The sequence below is a fragment of the Lactuca sativa genome, chromosome 4, assembly GCF_002870075.4.
Source record: "Lactuca sativa cultivar Salinas chromosome 4, Lsat_Salinas_v11, whole genome shotgun sequence".
NCBI classification, from domain to species: domain Eukaryota; kingdom Viridiplantae; phylum Streptophyta; class Magnoliopsida; order Asterales; family Asteraceae; genus Lactuca; species Lactuca sativa.
In genome coordinates this window covers 167279702-167282109 of record NC_056626.2, presented here as the reverse complement: position 1 = coordinate 167282109, position 2408 = coordinate 167279702, and the positions used below count along the sequence as shown (strand labels likewise).

General features: G+C 36.5%; 1 protein-coding gene across 1 annotated transcript; it reads left to right on the top strand.

The window, feature by feature from the left end:
- Positions 1-722: 722 nt before the first annotated feature.
- Positions 723-2092, top strand: LOC111889066 (CLP protease regulatory subunit CLPX1, mitochondrial). Its single transcript, XM_052771022.1, is given in 8 exon segments — positions 723-746; positions 806-865; positions 1068-1172; positions 1298-1366; positions 1446-1506; positions 1509-1561; positions 1652-1978; positions 2068-2092. Coding segments are annotated over 7 exon segments (543 nt in total). The 3' UTR covers positions 1823-1978; positions 2068-2092.
- Positions 2093-2408: the final 316 nt, after the last annotated feature.

The following is a 2408-nucleotide window of genomic DNA, read 5'->3' as shown; positions in this document are numbered from 1 at the left end:
CACATACACACACGTGTCTTCCATTTATAATCCACTGCTTCTCATATCCAATAGCATATCGCCAGGTTTTTCCATCACCACCTCTGTTTCTTTTGTATACCGATAGAATCCTATTTTCCTTCTCCTGTTTCTCAGTCGTTCAAGAAATCTCTCATACATTGCTTCTCAAAATCAAACTTCCTCCTTCACCGGTGGCTTTCGACCGTACCGATGCCTCCAAAACCCACTTTCTCTCTCTAAACTCATCCAAAACTCTACTACAGTATCCATCGATCCGACTTCTAAAAATAGAGGGCATCGATTCCACATCTTCCGGGGTTGGGAGGAAGGAAAAATTGTTGGTCCCGTGTTGGTTTTGTGATGTTCAATCGAAGAAAAGGAAATCAGAATCGACGAAAAAGAGACCGGCTGGCCAGGTGCGTTCGTCGGCCCTCCACTGTTTCATATTTTCTTTTTGTCTTTCTCTATTAATAACTTCGGTTATCTCACCCCTGCTACTCCAAACCAAAATCGATTTATCCTCTTTAGTTCAACAGGGAAACAACAACGTGGTCGGATCGTTGGTGGTATATCTACTTATGGACTTAGTTTAATCCCTCCGCTCCTTGTCAATGTTTCCTCCACCGCCTCTCCCTGTTTGCTCTACCTTCGGAAAAAAAGGAGGGCAGCCGTCGTGACGGTGCCGACCACCGGAAAGTGCAAACAAACTCGATTAGGGCATAATGCAATCATTCATGATGCCAAAGGTAATTAATTAATTTTTTTGTAGTTTTTAGTTCACCTCTTTTACATGGATTACTTGCAGGTAAAATCGTCTTCTCACATCATGTTTATACGGACTCGAAACCATCGATTCGTGTGTGAGGTATAATTACCCTTTCTGAAGCATTTGTTTAAATGTAAAATCCGCTCTTTTGTGATGAAATACATACATATTACTTCTTTTTTGTACATTTTTTTTCTACAGATGATGTTCTTTAACCATTTTTTACATTCTCTGTTACTTGAGCCGTAGAATATCAGTGAGTTATGATACCTGAATTTGTTAGTGTGTTTATTTTTGTTAGGTTGAAAGTAGTGATCTTATTGCATATGGTCTGATACCTGAATTTGTTGGAAGGTTTCCAATTCTTGACAACTTATTAGCTCTTACAAAGCCTCAAACTGTCCCGGTACCTTTTCATTAACTGTAGGCATTAATTAACTACTTTTGGTAGGTGTGTTTCTTTTTGTTCTCAATAAGTCCTTTATACTATGGGTAAAGTAATGTGGATGAATAAGAAATAATGTTTTGTAGGTGCTACCTCAGCCAAAGAATGCATTGGGGAAACGGTACAACAAGTTATTTCAGATGAATCAACTAAGTATTCTTTCATCTCAACAGTCAATAGATTTACTAATGAAAAATGTTAGTTGTAATTGTTTATTATTTTTTGCAGGTTAACCTACACTATACAGAAAGTGCTTTGAGATTAATTGCAAGAAAAGCAATAACTAAGAACACTGGGGCCGTGGTCTGAGGGCGTTATTGGAAAACATATTGATGGATGCCATGTATGAGGTTTGTGTCTAAAGATTACTACTGTATTATTTTTTTTCTTTTTATAATGAAATGATAGAAATAGAATGATAATTTATAAATGTAATGCAGATTCCTAATGAAAGAACAGGTAAAGATATAATAGATGGTGTGGTTGTTGATGAGGAGGCAGTTGGGAGTGGCGCTAAAATCCTCCATGGTGAAGCTGCTCTTGCCCATTATCTATCACAACACTTCATAGGTAACTTAAAAGGTTTCATCCTATTTTTGATTTTTGATTAATTAATTAATTTTTGATTAATCTATCACAACACTTACAGGTAACTTGGAAGGAATATTTGCCCCTGGTTGGATAGGATATGGGAATGCTTATGCACCCAAAGAAGCAGATGATCAAGCTATGTCTGGTTATTGAACTGCTGCACGCTTATTTCCTGGGTAATTTATCTTTTTTCTTTTATTTAAATTAAAAAATGATAATATTATCAAAGTGTAATATGATTAAATTATTTGTTTTTAATCTTTAGGTGTCACTTACCTAAACTCGCCGAGCAGGTAGTAATTGTTATACCACATTCTTAAAAAAAATGTCTAAAATACCCTTTTCTTTATTTGGTTTGATGTAATTTCATTTTTCTTTGGTTGTGTATAGTTTTTTTTGCAAGCAAATGCAATATGTCCTTCGGATCCACTTGTCATGAACAAATTCACTGGGCACACAAAAGATGTCATGGGTTTGATCAACTGGTACTGGCTCTTTAGTCTTTCTTTTTATATCTTTTGATTGAAAGGGGCTATTGGTTAATTTTACATGTCTCATACGGTGGTCCAGCCACAATTGCAGACGCCATGATCCGAGGTCTCCCCT